Source organism: Grammomys surdaster, unplaced genomic scaffold (genome assembly GCF_004785775.1).
Source record: "Grammomys surdaster isolate TR1022 unplaced genomic scaffold, NIH_TR_1.0 206, whole genome shotgun sequence".
In the NCBI taxonomy this organism is placed as follows: Eukaryota; Metazoa; Chordata; class Mammalia; order Rodentia; family Muridae; genus Grammomys; species Grammomys surdaster.
The window spans coordinates 8,431,235-8,446,605 of NW_021604651.1; the positions used below are offsets into that span (position 1 = coordinate 8,431,235).

Here is a 15,371-nt window from a genome sequence, read left to right on the forward strand (position 1 = left end):
GGAGTGAGATGGAGTTCTTACCCACTGCTCTGAGTGCAGTGGCTCCTTGATGACTCAGGATTCAGTTTCTCCACAAGACAGGAGCAGACTGACTCTGTGTCTGCTCCAGCCCAAAGTACCAGGCAGGGGCAGAAGGGAAGTGGAATTCTGGAGGGGTGGGGTTTGGGTAGCTGCTGTGTCCTGAATGTCCCTGGCTCCCAGATGTATCTCTGGGGCTTAGGGAGTGAGATGGAGTTCTTACCCACTGCTTTGAGTGCAGTGGCTCCTCGATGACTCAGTATTCAGTTTTTCCACAGGACAGGAGCAGACCGACTCTGTGTCTGCTCCAGCCCAAAGGACCAGGCAGGGGCGGAAGGGAATGTATCCCTTCTCTTCTGCTATGCCTGGACTGTACTCTACTTAGAACATTGAATGATTGCTTTATACATTTTTCACTTTTTTTTTGTTTTTTTTTTTTGTTTTTTGTTTTTTTTCAAGACAGGGTTTCTCTGTGTAGCCCTGGCTGTCCTGGAACTCACTCTGTAGACCTCGAGCTGGCCTCAAACTCAGAAATCCACCTGCCTCTGCCTCCCAAGTGCTGGGATTAAAGGTGTGCGCTACCACTGCCCGGCCATTTTTCACTTTTTAAAAAAGATTTACTATTTTATGTATGTGGATACACTGTAGCTAGCTGTCTTCAGACACACCAGAAGAGGGCATCAGATTCTATTACAGATGGTTATGAGCCACCATGTGATTGCTGGGAATTGAACTCAGGACCTCTGGAAAACTAGTCAGTGCTCTTAACCACTAAGCTATCTCTTCAGCCTTTCACTTTTGTTTTTAAAAGCACAAAATACAGAAAGAGACAGAAAGATAATGTCCATTGCCAATAAAACATTTTGTTTCTGATATGATACTCCTCCACTTAAGAAAACCTAAGAAGAAGAAAAAGCTAAAACAACCCCAAGAGATCCTACAGGAAAATGGAATGAAAGATCCACCTGTCTCTTTGTCTAAAACCAAGAAAAAGAAAGCTTTTCTCAAGGAGGAGTTGGCCAGTGATCTTGAAGAGATGGCTAGAAGCAGCATAAGTGTTCCTGAGAGAAAGAAATCCTCACCTAAGGAAGAAGTGGCTAGTGAACCAGAAGAGGCAGCAAGCCCCACCCCTAAGAAGAAAAGGAAGATTTCTAAGGAGGAGCCTGAGGCTGCTGCTAGCTGCACAAAGAGCAACACAAAGAAAAAGAAAAAGTCCCAGAAATCACAGGAGGATTGGAACGACCTGCTTCGTGGGAGGGGCATACTTTATGATGGCAGCTCCTGCCCATAAACCCCAATAAAAACACAAAACCAGGAAAAAAATTAACTGCTAACAGATATGCATTTGGAGGTATTGTGTGACAGACTTATCCTGGGGAGACACACGCACCCCAAATAGGGATCCCACTACAGACCAAAGTATGAATGCCACCAAAGTCCAGCTTGGTGAACCAATGAGTTTTATTGGAATTACTTATAGGAATGTGGGTGAGAGGTCACTTACAGGAGCAGACATGACTCCAAGGCAGCTGCATCACCCAGGCACGTATCCCAGAGTACACGACAGATCACAAAAGGTGGGACCTGGGGCACACTGCACAGACTGCAGGCAGCTAAGAGGTTGGATGGTGACATTTCTAAGTGACTCATTGGTTGTGTCTCCCAGGGAGCTCACTGATCTCTGTTTCTTTTAGGTGGCTGGACTTGCCTAAGAGTCTTCTTTGTAGGTCAGCTCCTCAGAGAGTGTTCCTCAGCAGTCCTTACTGTTTGTACTCTTGGGGTATGAGGGGCATGGTGAATCTGATCTGTTTCTGGGACTTCCTAAGCTATTTTGAGTTCTTTTCTTTTGGTGGTAATGAGCTTCCCTGAAAGATGGAATGTTTCAATCTCTGAGGAAATTACAACAGCAAGGATAATTAAAAACTGTTGTAAAATTGGTTGTAATAGTTATATAACTGATTGAGTTAAATAAATCTTGTGGGTGAAGGGTGAATTGTATATGATATGAGTTAGACTCTCAATAGAACTTAAACAAATCTTGTTTAAAAAAACGAAGGAAAGGGACTGGAGAGATGGCTTAGTGGTTAAGAGCACTGACTGCTCTTCCAGAGGTCCTGAATTAAATTCCCAGCAACCACATGGTGGCTCACAACCATTTGTAATGGGATCTGATGCCCTCTTCTGTTGTGTCTGAAGACAGCTACAATGTACTCACATACATAAAGTAAATGAATGAATCTTTAAGGAAGGAAGGAAGGAAGGAAGGAAAAAAGGAAAGAAAGAAAGAAAGAAAGAAAGAAAGAAAGAGAGAGAGAAAGAAAGAGAGAAAGAAAGAAGGAAGAGCTAGGTAGTGGTGATGCATGCTTTAGTCCCAGCACTTAGGAGGCAGAGACAGGCAGATCTCTGTGAGTTCAAGGCCAGCCTGGTCTATAGATCGAGATTCAAGACAGCTACACAAGAGAAACTGTCTTGAAAAACAAATCAAACAAAAAACAAACAAATGGTGTAGGCTGGGAAGATGGCTTTGTAAGAGCACTTGTACAAATATGAGACCTTGAGTTCCCGTCCCAGTCCCCACATAAAAGCTGTATGCCAGTAACCCCAGTGCTGTGGAACTAGAGAGAAGAAGAATATGATAGCCTGATGTCTGTGCACCTAGCTTCAGGTTCAGTGACAGACCCTGTCTCACAGTAGTAAAGTGGAGAATGACAAAGCAGGATATCCGATTTCTTCTGGCCTTGTATATGTACATACATATAAACACACATACAGGAAGGAAAGAAGGAAGAAGAAGGGAGGGAGTGAGGAAGAGAAAGGAAGAAAGGAAAGGACTAAGAGACAGAGGAAATGAACAGGAAAGAAAAGTAAGCTGGAATCCCAGCACTTTCAGGGTAGAGACCAGGAGCCTTAAGTGCATAGGGAACTGAAGGCCAACCTAGGCTACGTGAGATTCTACCTCAGAAAATGAAAGACTAAATGGGAAAGTAAAGAAGAATCATTGTTTTAATATTCTTCTCATGATTTATTTATGTGTTCTACCTTTTCCTGCCCAAAGCTAATGAGACCAGATCCTTCTACATGCCAACCATTATAGCCAGTCCACAGAATGTAACCGCGTCTCTACATCAGACAGTTGTGCTAGAGTGTATGGCCACAGGATATCCTAAGCCCATCATTTCCTGGAGCCGTCTTGGTAAGCCGTCCTCCCTGGGGGTGGGAGTCAAGGAAGTCTTTCCTTGACCTTTATTCCTTTTAATGAAACTGATAAAATGTGTATTTTATAGAGAAAACACACATTTGGCAGTTGCATCTGAACAACTTCGTTTTAGTTTTGTAACATAGGGAGAGTTTATGCCCCAGAGAAATTGTTGTTTTTTAATGACTGATTTCATGGATAGCGATCTTTTGGTATAATTTCAGATGAAATTCCTTGTTTCAACTTCCATGTTTTCTTTGAAATAGATCACAAGTCCATTGATGTCTTCAATACTCGAGTACTTGGAAATGGCAATCTCATTATATCAGATGTCAAGCTACAGCATGCTGGAGTTTACGTTTGTCGGGCCACCACCCCAGGCACACGCAACTTTACAGTTGCAATGGCGACGTTAACTGTATTAGGTATGCATTCTTTCTATAATCAGAGAAGTTTGTGTTTTAATGTTTGCCATTTTTTTTGGCATTTTAATTTCTTTTGTGGTTTTCATCTGTAAGGTTTTGTTTTGAATTGTGTGTGTGTGTTCGTGTGTGTGTATGTGTGTGTATGTATGTATGTATGTATGTATGTATGTATATAGGTGTATGCATGTCAATGCAGTGCCCAAAGAGGCTGTCTCTCCTGGAGCTTACAGGAAGTTGTGAGCTGCCCATGTGGGTGTTGGGAACTGAACTTGAGTTCTCTGTAAGAGCAGCAAATGCTCTCAGCCACTGAGGTAGCCTCCAGCTCCATATAGCTTGCTGTTAACTGGAGTTTGACAGCAGTGATAGGGAAGTTAATAATAAGTATTATAAAACTCAACAGGGAGTTGTAAAGGAAAAAATTAAATTTCTATGTTAAATACAGCTCTAGAATCGTGCCAAAGTCACCATGTTTGTGTGTATGGCTCCATGCTTCTTATTAAAGCCTCCTTTGTCATCCATCCACATATCTACACACATTTAACAGTGTGAAATTAAACTCTCAGGGACTGTATATGTTCATAAGTGTCCTCCCGTTGGGTTTAGTTAAGACGGCTGCTGGGTATGAGTATTGACAGTGTGTTCACAGGTGGTCTCAGTGAGGGAAAGTGGGTGCTGAACATAAGATGGAAGCACTCTCCTTATTTTGTTTATTTTGCTGTGATACCTCTACTGCCCCCCCAAAAAGACAATTTAGGGGATAAAGGGTTAATTTTAGATTATAGTTACTTCCAGATTACAGGTCATATTTGTGGAGAAGTTAAAGGAACTTCCTACAACTATTCTTATCTCATTCACAGTCAGGAGGAAAGTGAAATGAATTCACGCATGCTCACTTGTTTGCTTGTGCTCAGCTGATTTCTCCACTCAATACAGGTCAGCATTCCCTGCCAAGTGATTTTAGGTTGTGTCAAGTTGACAATGAAAGGTACCATTACCTAACTAGTTGTAGGAAACTCAGACTGTCAGTTATCTTTGTATGTGGGATTCATCTCATTTTTGTATTCTTTCTTCACTTGCTCTTGTCATTCCTATCGAAGTCATAGAATATATTTTTTCCCTTTGAAATAGCTCCTCCTTCATTTGTTGAATGGCCTGAAAGTTTAACAAGGCCACGAGCTGGCACCGCACGGTTTGTGTGTCAAGCAGAAGGAATCCCATCACCCAAAATGTCCTGGTTAAAGAATGGGAGACGGATACATTCAAATGGCAGGATTAAAATGTACAACAGGTGAGCTATGTTATGTGGCTACTGTTTTAAATAAAATAATGCCTGTTAACACTAAATGCAAGAAATTAAGGTTTATAGCATTAGTGGGCCGTCGATCCTTTTGTATTTTTACATGGATCCAATGTGATGTGCTATAATGGACCTTATGCAAACAGTCCCCCAGACAGCAGTTCTAGCCAAAGTAGGCTGGCTAAGTGACCACAGCAAACTTGGACTCTGTGTTTCAGTTACTTCTTCCATCAAATGAGAAAAAAAATGAATGAAATAATTTACTTCCTTTCAAGTTCTTCATTCAAATTTAATGACCTTAAGAATGAAAGTTGGACGGTCACTGTAGCTTATGACTTTAGTCCCAGTATTTGGAAGGCACGGCAGATCTGTGAGTTTGAGGCCATCCTGGTCTACACCTTGAGTTCCAGACCAGCCAGCAGGACTACATGATGAGAACTTGTCTTTGAGATATATATATATATATATATATATATATATATATATATATATATATTCCTGTAACATTCTTATTTAGTTGAACGAAACTTTAAAATTTCTGTTGATCTGAACTTTATGTGTATATTACAATATGAGTTAAGTATAGACTGTAGAATAGAGTAATAGATAATAAATAAATAAATAAAGTAGTAGCTTTCTTACTAAAAGCTATTTTTTTTTAAGATTTATTTATTTTACTTATGAGTACACTGTAGCTGTCTTCAGACACACCAGAAGAGGGCGTTGAATCTCATTACAGATGGCTATGAGCCACCATGTGGTTGCTGGGATTTGAACTCAGAACCTCTGGAAGAGCAGTCAGTGCTCTTAACCACTGAGCCATCTCTCCAGCCCCTAAAAGCTATTTTTTTAAAAAGCGATTAAAGCAAAGAGAATTTGACTACCATAAGTGCTAATGAAGATTGAAAATATAAATCAGAGTAACTTTAAGTAATTAATGTAGATTATTTTTCATTAGACCTGGTTGTTCTCAGCATGTTTTTGTATAAAATGAAAGGTGCATTTAACAAAAGGTGCTTTTGAATGTCATTCTTAGGATTTTTTTATGGTTGTAAATACTTCTTTATTTCCTCAGCAAATTGGTCATTAATCAGATTATCCCAGAAGACGATGCTATCTATCAGTGCATGGCTGAAAACAGCCAAGGATCTGTTCTGTCTCGAGCCAGATTGACCGTGGTAATGTCAGAAGACAGACCCAGCGCTCCTTACAATGTTCATGCTGAAACCATGTCAAGCTCTGCTATCCTTCTAGCTTGGGAGAGACCACTGTACAATTCAGACAAGGTCATTGCCTACTCTGTGCACTACATGAAGGCAGAAGGTAAGCAGCTTACAAGCCTTTAGTAAGTGCTGTTTGCAGTCACGGGTTTGTTTCCAGAGGTTAGAGACATGGCTTAATTGGTAAAGTGCTTGCCTGGCATGCATAGGTCCCTGGGTGTGATCCCCAGAACTACAGACACCTGATGTGATGGCTCATGCCCATGAAACTAACACTTAGGAAGGAAAGCCAGGAAAATCAGAAGTTGTAGGCCATCCTCGACTACATAGAAAATTTGAGGCCAACCAACCAAACAAGAATAAATGAAATATTTGTCTTCAGAATAAGTAAAAGCTTACATAATTGTTAAGAGAATTTTCACCCTGGGGACCTGTATAACATTAACTCCTTTCTCTTTTTAAGGTCCAATGAAAAATCAATGATCTGTTCCACAGTGAAATTATAGGGCTTATGTAGAGACTGTGAGGAGTTACTGACAGGAGCACAAATAGCCCCCCAAGTGTCACACAGAGATTCTTTATCCCACACAATGGCTTTTCTGTAGGCAAACATATGGCAGTCCTTCTTCCCTTGCCCAGGTCTCCTCTAAGCTCTGTCCTCTAGCTCCTTCCTGAGACCTTGAGGCGAAGTGCAATTAAGGCTGAGTTGCATGCACTTCCTGCAGGCTGTGTGGCTGGACACAGATACTCAGGTGAAGGTACATGGCCCTCTCCATACTCTTCTTGGGCAGAATGTCAACAGTCAGACAAACCCTGCTGTGATGGTCTTTGAGAGCAAACCCAGCTGGTCTTAAGATATGTTCTTATGGAGGATGGTTGTTTTGAGACAGGGTCTCACTTTGTAGCCCTGGCTGGCCTGGAATTCATTATGTAGACCAGCTGGTCTCGAACTCACAGAGATTCCTTTGCCTCCTGAGTACTGGGATTAAGGATATAGATTACCGTGTCCAGCTAACATGCTATTTTTTAGGGGAATGTAAGCATATGAAATTCTGCATTTTCTTTTCTTTTGTTTGTTTTCTTTTTGTTTTGTATTGGAATTTATTTATCTATCTATCTATTTATCTATTTATTTATTTATTTATTTATTTATTTATTTAGAGAGTGTTTTCTCTATGTAGTCCTGGCTGTTCTGGAACTTTGTTTTGTAGACTAGGCTGGCTTCAAACTCAGAGATCCAACCTGCCTTTTCCTCTTGAGTGCTGGGATTAAATCGTGCTTACCACCTAGCTAAATTCTGCAATTTAAATTTTATATATGTTGAATATTTTCATTTTGAAAGAAAATTAAACACAACAGGGTGGGCTGTAGCTTAATGATAGACTTCTTGAACAGCATGTATAAAGCCCTGGGCTCAATCCCCAGTACCGCTGAAAGAAATAAATATTATGAAAAAATATTGAACAAGATTTTTTTGTGATATCTCTTTTACTGTATTAAATTAAATATCAGGAACTGGTGAGACAGCTCAGTGCTTACAGCACTTGCTCTGTTTCTGCTGAGGACCTGGATTCTGTTCTCAGAACCCACACCAGGTGGCTTACTACTGCCTGTAACCCTAGCTCTAAGGGATCCAGCACTCTCTTCTGACATCCTTTGGTGCTAGGCACGTATGTGTTGCACATACATACATGTAGGTATTACTGGTTCCAATTACTGGTTCCATTTTGGTGATTAAGAAAAAAAATCCTTTTTACCTTTCTTTTAGGCAAAACTGTTGTAGAAATAGAAAAACTATTCACAAATCCTAGTGATTTCTCCATTGACTGGGGTTTATGAATGCTAGTACAGAAACAGTCTGGTTTTATGCAGCTTACATTATGACTAGAGGGGACATTCAAAGAATAGTGTGATGCTAACACCAGGTGTGGCTGAGACAGGGGATTGGCTCTTGGCTGATGCTGGTTTTTTACACTTTTAAGCAGTGTTTTGAAAATGGATATTGAATGTAACTCAAGGGTGCTGGTTGGAAGAAGAATGTCCTGTTACGAGCATGCTAGAGTGTATTCATTCTCTTTGCTGACTTAGGAAGGTGAAAGGAAGGCTGGCTTGGTGGGGCCCACACTTGTTCACCATTGTACTGGTTTCATTAGAGCCCCTGCATGCCACTCAGCCTTCTATTCAGGGGCAGAACAAGGCTTTTTAATTTGAACGCAAGGACTTTGTTTAGTAGGTCAGAAATTGTACTATGCAATCCCTAATTAATGAGACATTAGCCAGTGTGTTGTGAAACGCCTCTAATCTTGTCTAATTAAAATGCTATGAAGTTAATTCAGAAATGTGGGAAAACTCCGTGCTGGAATGTGCCTTCTGTTTTGTTTATAAATCCAGTGCAGGGAGAAGGGGCTGGTGCAGGGAGCGGAGTGAGAGAGTTGACAAGTGCTGCCCGTAGCTGTGCACAGCGGCTGGCAGTGTCTTAGCTCCTTTCTCCAAGGCTGCACCCCAGGAATGAAGCCCACATGGACAAATCCTCTTCTGTACCTTGCCTTGCATAGTTTATTAAGAATCTCTGAGAATTTGTCTCCTTCTTTAAAAAACTGAATATTCACCATTGGACAAAACATTCTGAGTTTATTCTTCCATTTTGCTTTTAGTATTAAATAAAGAAAAGGCCTGTGTTGGCCCATGTAATATGTTCTCTAGGGGCAGAATGAGAAGCTTTGCAGCCCAACTTTTCATTTAGATTATTTTTGTAAAAAGCAGACTCTCTGCATGCCCCACTGTCTCTGTGTTCCACAGAAAACTGGGTTTTAAGCTGGGACATTTGCTTGATGCATTACAGTATTCTGTTGTGCTGGGCTTTCATCTCTCACCAGTCCTTACAGCCCCGTCCTCTTCTGACCTTTGGAGAAGATGGACTCATTTCAGGAAGTGTTCTAACCAGTACATTTTTTTTTTTATTAAAAAAACTTGGTTACTTTTAGGCAACAAGGAGTTTTTTGCGCACTGAAGGGTTTTGTGTGCCGGGCTATAGAAGACAACAGAGATAACTGTGAAGAGAAATGGCCTTGCTAATTTTATTTTGAATATTAGTCTTTTTATTATTGTTATTTTTGGTTGTTTTGGAAATGGAGTTTCCCTGTGTAGTCTTGGCTGTCCTGGACTCCATTTGTAGATGAGGCTGGTTTCAAACTCATATAGATTCACCTGCCACTACCACTTGGCTGAATATTTGTCATTTTAAAACATGGGTACTTTGGTCTAGGTTTAAATAACGAGGAATATCAGGTGGTCCTTGGAAATGACACGACTCATTATATCATTGATGACTTGGAACCTGACAGCAACTATACTTTCTACATCGTGGCATACATGCCAATGGGAGCCAGCCAGATGTCAGATCATGTAACACAGAACACGCTGGAAGACGGTAAGGAAACACAGTCCTGGGTTATCAAGTGTGAACATTTGTAGACTTGGTCACTTTCAATGAGTGAGTCTGTCTGGTTAAATGAAAATAGTTATGCTCAACTGCAGGCCTGCTGCTCTGTCAAGTCTCAAGTCTCATGTTATGGTCTTTGCCATAACATGATAAAGGATACTTTAAAAAATACTTTATTTTTCAAGTGTGTATGTGTGTGTGTGTGTGTGTCCTCAGTATCCAGAGAGGGCACTAGATTTTCTGGAGCTGGAGTTGTGAGCCACATTCAATGTGGGTGCTAGAAATCAAACTTGGGTTCTGTTACAAGATTAGTATGTGTCCTTAAATGCTGAGACATCTCTCCAGCCCTGATAAAGAGCACTTAAATATTTGTTTGTTTGTTTGTTTGTGTGTAGATGCATTTGCCATGGTATCTGTATTTAGGCCAGAGAGCAGTTTGTAGGAATTGGTTTTGTCCCTTCCTCTATGTATGTCTCAGGGATTGCACTCCAGCCGTCAGACTTTACTGATGAACTGTCTTTCTGGCTCTTAGAGCACCTTTCATGGATAGTGTATAGTATACATTTTAAGAGTAAATTTTTATATTTACTCAGTGATAGAGTGCTTGCCTAGTGGTTAGAGATCCATTGGTTGACCCGCAGAGCCACAACTAAAAAACACACAAAGCAAAAAAAGCAAAAAACCCTAAACATTTTGTATTTTCTAATTAGGTTGTCAGTATAATGGATAGAACATGAGTTTTATGGGCAATAAAGAAATGGATACTTGTTGCTTTTGAAGAGGACCTATATGTACACACACACATACACACACACACACACACAGACTGAAAATTTTCTCTAACTTCAGTTTCAGGGGATCTGATGTCCTCCTGACTTCCAAGGGTACTGCATGCACATAGTACACAAACTTATGTACAGGCAATCACTGGTACTCATAAAATAGCTCTTTAAAAAGATAGTAGATGGTTTTAAAATAATAATAATAATAATGATAATATGAGATTTTTCTAGGCAGGAATCCCCCTTCGGCTCAGTGTCTCCTTGCCTGGCAGTTGATTACTCCATTTATAAAGGGGTCCTGGAGAATCTTCCAAGCTTGGGCTTTCCAGACTTGACACTTTTCCTGGCATGATTTAATTCAGAGGATGATGCCATACAACACCAGCATGCTCAAGTTCATACATATATACATAAATAAATAGAATAATTATAAAAAATAAGTAAACTTCACATTCATTTTTAGGATGAGACTTTTTATACATCAAACTTCTCAGTTGCAACCTTGGATTCTGGGCTTCCTTGCTGTCCTGCGACACACTCTCCTTAGCTTCGGACAGATTTTGGTAGACTTATTTGTGACTTTTTCTCATATAATTGGCAAATATGCCCATATTCATCACAGCCAACCATCGCCCCTACTTTTGTTGCACCCTCCTTGCGTTTCCTTTCTGAAACCCTTCTCCAGCTGGAAGCATCTCCAATATGGCCAGGTTATGTGTTAAAAGGATTCCATAAATAATGATTATAAATCTTTGTGAACAATGTGTTCTCTTATTTCACTAGTGCCTCTAAGACCTCCCGAAATTAGCTTGACGAGTCAAAGTCCCACCAACATTCTCGTCTCCTGGCTGCCAATCCCGGCCAAGTACCGGCGGGGCCAAGTGGTGCTGTACCGACTGTCCTTCCGCCTGAGCACTGAGAATTCCATTCAAGTTGTAGAGCTCCCAGGGACTGTGTATGAGTATCTTCTAGAAGACTTGAAGCCAGACAGTGTTTATCTGGTCCGGATTACTGCTGCTACCCGAGTGGGTCTGGGAGAGTCATCGGTGTGGACCTCACACAGGACGCCCAAAGCCACAAGCGTGAAAGGTAACACCTCCCAAGGACTGTTTAGGAAGAAAAAGAATGTTTTTACTTTTGAATTAGAATGTCTCACTCTTGCTTACGTGTACTTTATGTCTATGTTGATATAAGTATATACATTAAGAGTCTTATTTTCTGTTTTATGTGTATGGGTGTTTTGCCCATATGCACATCTGTGTACCACTTGGTATACAGTGCCCACAGAGGCCAAAAAAGTCGTCAGATCCCTGGGACTGGATAACTGATTGTTATGAGCTGACATGTGGGTGCTGGGATTCGAACTCTGGTCCTCTGGAAGGGCAGCCCATCCTTTTAGCTTGTCACTGAAATTGTGAACATTGGGTCAAAGTGTAATGGTTGGACTTTGTAACTTTGGCTTGAAGCTGAGAGGTATGTGTTGTTCTCTGTTGTCCTGGTGCACTCTTCTAGCCCCCAAGTCTCCTGAACTGCATTTGGAACCACTGAATTGTACTACCATCTCTGTGAGGTGGCTGCAAGACACCGAGGACCCAGCCACCATTCGGGGCTACAAGCTGTTTTATAAAGAGGAAGGGCAGCAGGAACACGGACCTATCTTTCTTGACACTGGTGACCTGCTGTACACGCTCAGTGGCTTGGGTGAGTGTGTCTGTATCATGCAGATCCTTTATCTTCCTGCTGTGGCGGGCTGAGAAAAGGCTTATTGGATGTACGAGAGTTGACTGGGTACTGCAAAGAGTGGATTTCTCTGTGTCATTGACAGTTCCCCTTAAGTTGGCAATGTTGTTTTCCCCCTTTCCTCCTGCTCTGGGTGTCTGTTTCTCCTGTTAACCATCACTTTTGATGCAGGGAGCTCTTGATTTGTTATTACAGGTATTCAGTGGATATAGACTAGGGTTGTAGGGGCTGGTGAGATGGCTTAGTGGGCAGAAGCACGTGCTATGCCTGCCTGATGAATGCAGCTCAAGCCCCCGATGTCAGGGTGGAAGGAGGGACTGACTCCTAAAGTTACCTTCTGACTGCCACATGTGTATGACACTCGACACCTACACTCACATTTACACACATCTGTTCACATACACATAAAGAATACGACTGTGGAGTCAAGACTTGGCAAAAATGGTTGAATAGTAGTAAGTGTGCTTAACTTAGAAATTGCCTGGTTGGCCGGGCAGTGGTGGCACACGCCTTTAATCCCAGCACTTGGGAGGCAGAGGCAGGTGGATTTCTGAGTTCGAGGCCAGCCTGGTCTACAGAGTGAGTTCCAAAATACCCAGGGATATACAGAGAAACTCTGTTTTGGGGCGGGGGGGGGGAGAAGAAGAAGAAATTGCCTGGTTGCTTTGTTGGTATAAAACAATTTACATAAATTATGTATAATAATGACATGGCCTCTGTCCCATGCCATGACTGTGAATATTACTTCATGGACTTGGACACACTGGAGATAAAACACTGACCTGTGTTTGGCTTCATCTGTGTCTTCAGAGACCCTGGCTTGCCCTTATTTTCTTTGCTTTACTTTGGGAAAGAAATCCATGATGTAATTGTGTTTAACAAATTATGAAATTGGGCTGGGGATATGGCTCAGTGGTGGACAACTTGAGTAGCCTGCATGAAACTCTAGGCTTACTACCCAGCTTGGTAATGGGGGTTGAGGGAAGGAGGTAGAAACACTGAGACAGACAGAGACAGACACACTGGGAGATCAAAAGACATCCACTAGACTGTCGTGGCATCTTATGCACAGAGTAGGACTTTATAAAGCCCTGTGGATCGTTAGCCCTTGGAGGCACTCTAAGGGGAGAGGCCTAGTAGTCTTAGTGTGGGTAAATAGGATATGCTGTGAACCTATCCCCAGATGTAGGAACATAGAGATTCATCCCAGGGTCCCTTGCCGTAGATTTCCAGATGGTGTTTTGCTTGTAATCTTGTTATTCCATTTTTAATTTAATCTGCATTCAGTTAAATGAATTTATTGTTGATCTCTGTGGTGACGCTTATCAATGATGAGGAGTGACATATGGTCCAGGTTGAGCTTCCTTACTCTGCTGGTTACGGTGATGTTAACCCAGCCTCAGAGCTGCAAGCCTTTCATGTTTGTACCCACTGTGGCCTCTCAGCGTGCCCTCCCTTTGCATGCGTTCATCGTTGATGAGAGGGTACTTGTTGGCTTGTATCCAGTAGGAAACAGGCTATGAGAAAATTGATGCAAAGCTGGAGATCAGGACTGGAGGTGGCTCCGTGGTTGAGAGCGTGTGCTACTCTTGCAGAGGACCAGAATCTGGTTCCTGAATCTATATGGCAGCTCACAACCACCTGTAAGTGCCATCCAGGGGCTCCCCTGCACTGACACATAGACACCCCTTCAGACTCATAAATAAAAATACTTATTAGGAGCTAGAGCTATGGCTCAGTGGTTAAGAGCACTTGCTGCTGTCCTGCTGCTGTCCCAGAGGACACAAGCCCTCATGTGGCAGCTCAAAACCATCTGTAACTCCAGTCCCAGAGGATATGACAACCTCTTCTGACCTCCAAAGGCACCAGGTACACACATACCACATAGACATATATGCTGACAAAAAATTCATGTAGGAAACAAATAAATGTTCAAAAAATATACAAGAAAACTATCTATAGATCAAACTTTGATTTTTCTTACTGTTAAAGAACTTGAAATAGAAATCTATTCCTTAGCATGTTTCTGGGGTACATATTCTTGCTAGTTTACACTAAAGAGTCAAATAACTGGTTAGAAAACAAAAAATAAGAGAAGCTCTGCTCTTGGAAGAAACTACGAGAAATGTTGCATGACTACTTTTGCAGTAAGCTGGGCACACCGGTAATCCTAGCACTATGGAGAAGGAGGCGAGGCTGAGGAGTTCATCTTCAGCTGTGTGGCAAGGCCAAGGGCAGCCTGGGAATACATGACACCATTCATGCCTCAGAAAAACAAAATAAAATCACAAACAGTTACAAACAATTCTTTAACATTTTATTAAGATTTGGTTTATTATTATTTTTTGTGATATGTATGTATCTGTGTGGGACTATGTACGTGTGAATGCAGGTGTCCCCAGAGGCTGGAAGGGAGCGTCAGATCTCCTGGAGGTGGGTGTGAGCTGCCGTGTGTGAGTACTGAGAGTTCAGATTGGAAGAGCAGTGTGTGTGTGCTCTTTCTTCACTGCTGAGCCATCTCTCCAGCCCCAATTAGTTAACATTTAAATTTTTTCCAGAGGTGTATATAAATAATCTATGAGTGGAGTAAATAAGGGAGAGATGAATATGTACAGAAGTAGTCATTCATTCATTCATTCATTCATTCATTTGTAGAGAGACAGAGGAAGGCCCACTGATTTTTTTATAACTCTTATACTCTCCAAATAATAGCTTTCAAAACTATAAACCATTATTTCCTCTTATAATTTAAAAATCAGTTACATGGGGCTAGGGAGGTGGCTCAGTGGTAAAGTGCTTGAAGGGCGGAGTTTGAATGCCTCGAACCCATGTATAGCTCATGGTGCCATGTGACTGTAGTCCTAGTGTGCCTGTGAGGAGATGGGAGGTGGAGGCAGAAGATGCTCAGAAGCTCTCGGGACAGCTGGCCTGCTGCGCCTGGGGTGGGGGTGGGGTTCATAGGAGTTCCTGTCCCAAACAAGAGAGTGGTGGGGGATACTGACACCTGATGAAGCTGTCCTCTGATTTTCACACATACACATGACAGATATGCATCTTCCTTCACACACATGGATGTGTGAGTGGACAGACAGACAGACAGACACATACACACAGAGAGATTTTTTTAAAAATCAGTCTGCTTCTGCTGTTTTTGCTATGACATCTGTTATGTATGCTGTGTGAGGGAGCTCCACTTAAAGTTACTCTATGTGGGGGAGTACACATGGTTACTCATGTGCTTAGGTACCTGT

At 41.8% G+C, this 15,371-nt stretch overlaps 1 protein-coding gene across 1 annotated transcript in view; it reads left to right on the forward strand.

Moving 5' to 3' along the window:
* Prtg (protogenin) overlaps positions 1 to 15,371 on the forward strand; it is a 103,003-nt gene that overhangs the window by 46,074 nt on the left and 41,558 nt on the right. The window contains exons 5-11 of the mRNA XM_028771411.1: positions 3,074 to 3,211; positions 3,481 to 3,639; positions 4,768 to 4,927; positions 6,012 to 6,259; positions 9,422 to 9,586; positions 11,164 to 11,469; positions 11,893 to 12,081. Coding sequence (XP_028627244.1) covers positions 3,074 to 3,211; positions 3,481 to 3,639; positions 4,768 to 4,927; positions 6,012 to 6,259; positions 9,422 to 9,586; positions 11,164 to 11,469; positions 11,893 to 12,081 — 1,365 coding nt within the window. The remainder of the gene's footprint in view (positions 1 to 3,073; positions 3,212 to 3,480; positions 3,640 to 4,767; positions 4,928 to 6,011; positions 6,260 to 9,421; positions 9,587 to 11,163; positions 11,470 to 11,892; positions 12,082 to 15,371) is intronic.